The sequence below is a fragment of the Vigna unguiculata genome, chromosome 3, assembly GCF_037176805.1.
Source record: "Vigna unguiculata cultivar grain cowpea cultivar isolate G323 ecotype 2 chromosome 3, ASM3717680v1, whole genome shotgun sequence".
Lineage (NCBI taxonomy): Eukaryota > Viridiplantae > Streptophyta > Magnoliopsida > Fabales > Fabaceae > Vigna > Vigna unguiculata.
In genome coordinates this window covers 12,473,330-12,475,687 of record NC_140794.1, presented here as the reverse complement: position 1 = coordinate 12,475,687, position 2,358 = coordinate 12,473,330, and the positions used below count along the sequence as shown (strand labels likewise).

The 2,358-nt window shown below is 31.6% G+C and overlaps 1 protein-coding gene across 1 annotated transcript; it reads left to right on the top strand.

Moving 5' to 3' along the window:
* The first annotated feature begins 779 nt into the window (after positions 1–779).
* Positions 780–1,625, top strand: LOC114177054 (pathogenesis-related protein 2-like). The gene is made up of 2 exons (XM_028062281.2): positions 780–1,049; positions 1,137–1,625. Exons 1-2 carry the CDS (start codon positions 869–871, stop codon positions 1,421–1,423), a joined length of 468 nt encoding a protein of 155 aa, XP_027918082.1. The 5' UTR covers positions 780–868; the 3' UTR covers positions 1,424–1,625.
* Positions 1,626–2,358: the final 733 nt, after the last annotated feature.

Sequence of the window (2,358 nt, the reverse complement as noted above, 5' to 3'; positions counted from 1 at the left end):
TATTTTTGAAAAGAAAAAAAGCGTCTAGAAGGCGTCTAAAAAAGCCATTACAGTCCATCTGCATTCGGTCAAATGAATAGTTTCATTCATATAGCCTTTTGGTTGATCCTATAACGGATAACCAGAAGGTAATGTTTTGTTTAATTTAAAAAGGTGTAAATATATATAACTATAACAATGTAATGTTTTTAAAATTAAAAAATTTATATAAAATTGTAGGAAGCCGAAAAACATGAGAGAGAAGTAATAGATGGACAATGATACGTTGACTACTAAATTTTGACAATTTTTTCTTAGAACACGATGTATTATCTTTTAAATAGTTTTGGAAGATTAAGAATGAGAAAAATGAAAAATTACCAAGAAGATGACATCTAAAGTTATAAGAGAAAATTGTCAAAATTTAGTAGTGAAAAAATTATTTTCCTTAATAGATTCCTCTGGAATTATTTATTCCCACGACTACAGCAAACAGTTGCCATAGTTGAACCGGAGATCGACGTGTAAACAATTTATCTTCTTTGAATTTGAAAGCTTCCCAATCGCAATATTTGACAAACACTAAAAAATATAAAAATAAGAAAGAATAATGGTTGATGACATACAATCTCTAACAAGATTGTTGATTTACAGAGAAAAAAGAATGTTGGTAAACAAAGAACCAATGAATAGTCAAATAATGTTGTATCAGGAGTCGGAAGCTTCACACTTTGGTATGTTATGAGTTATTCATAGAACAAAGATAGTGACAGCATTGTGGTTATAAATAGAGGTTTCTCCTCTGCTAAACTCACACAGCAAACATCTTCTCCTTCTCTTCTCCTATTTTATATTCTCTTCCATTTCGTTATCTCATTTAGAATCCATAATGGCCGTTTTCACATTCGAGGACCAAACCACTTCTCCCGTGGCTCCTGCTACCCTTTACAAGGCTCTTGTCAAAGATGCCGACGACATCGTCCCAAAGGCTGTTGATTCCTTCAAGAGTGTTGAAATCGTTGAGGGCAACGGTGGCGTCGGAACCATCAAGAAGATCTCTTTCCTTGAGGGTAAACATCTTCACTCATTTTCTCTACATTTTCTGCGTATGCATTAAAATGAAGTGATTAATGTGAATGTGGTGAATGAATGAACAGATGGAGAGACAAAGTTCGTGTTGCACAAAATAGAAGGAATAGATGAGGCTAAGTTGGGATACAGCTACAGCATAGTTGGTGGTGCTGCCTTGCCAGACACTGCAGAGAAGATCACCATCGACTCCATCCTCAGTGATGGATCCAACGGAGGCTCAGTGGTAAAGCTGCGCATAAATTATCACAGCAAAGGAGAAGCTCCACCCAATGAAGATGAACTCAAAGCTGGTAAAGCCAAGAGTGATGCTCTTTTCAAGGTCATTGAGGCTTACCTTTTGGCCAATGCTTGAATCCATCTAAGTTATGGGCAAGGACCTTCTGATATTATATATTGAGTTTTCTTGTGTGGAGTGTATGGTTTAAGTTAAGTTGGTTTATAAAGTAAGAGTGTTTTCCTTATTGGCTTTGGCCTCAGCCAGTGAGAGCTGATATCATTGTATCTCACTTTCATCCATAAATTATAATAAAGGAATTCGAATTTGCATATATAAAGTTTGAACTTTTTGTTTGTCTTAAAAGAATGAATTGGATGAGAGTTAAAACGGTAGGCTAAGTCAAAAAGGTATAATTTCATGTGAAAAATATCATGAACATCTTTATTTTCTAAACCAGCAAGATCCATTGTCAATCTTAATGTATAAGTGAATAGATTTTATTGATACTACATCAATTTGTTCCCCTTAGGTTTTAGGGAGATAACTTAGGGAATGAATTACGACAGATATGAGAAGAAAGTGAAGGGAAATGATGCTATTTTTATTTAGGAAAGATGAAAGTGGATAGATTTAATAACAAATTTGTAAAAGTTTGTAAAGATTTGGTAAATGTAATAGATAAAAAAATGTTTAATAAATATTATACTTAAAACTTATTTCATATAATTTGATTTCATATTTCGACTTTTAATTATTTTTTTTTAACTTAATTGAATTGTAAAAAGACTTCATATGATATGATGACTTTTGTTACATTGGTGTTAATACTGCCATGTGTCTATCAAAATTTTAAATCCATCATAGGTTAAAATTTAGATTATTTTCTCTCATGTTGATTTGTGACAGCTTCAAAGTAAAAAATAATTTAAACTTTTATAAATGGCAAATCTAAACTTAACAATTTCCAATGATGTTAATATCAAATTAGTATAAGAGATCATATTAATTTTTTTTTACAGAAAATAGAAACTCTGATATCAATTGAATAAAAAATATATATATAAATTTAA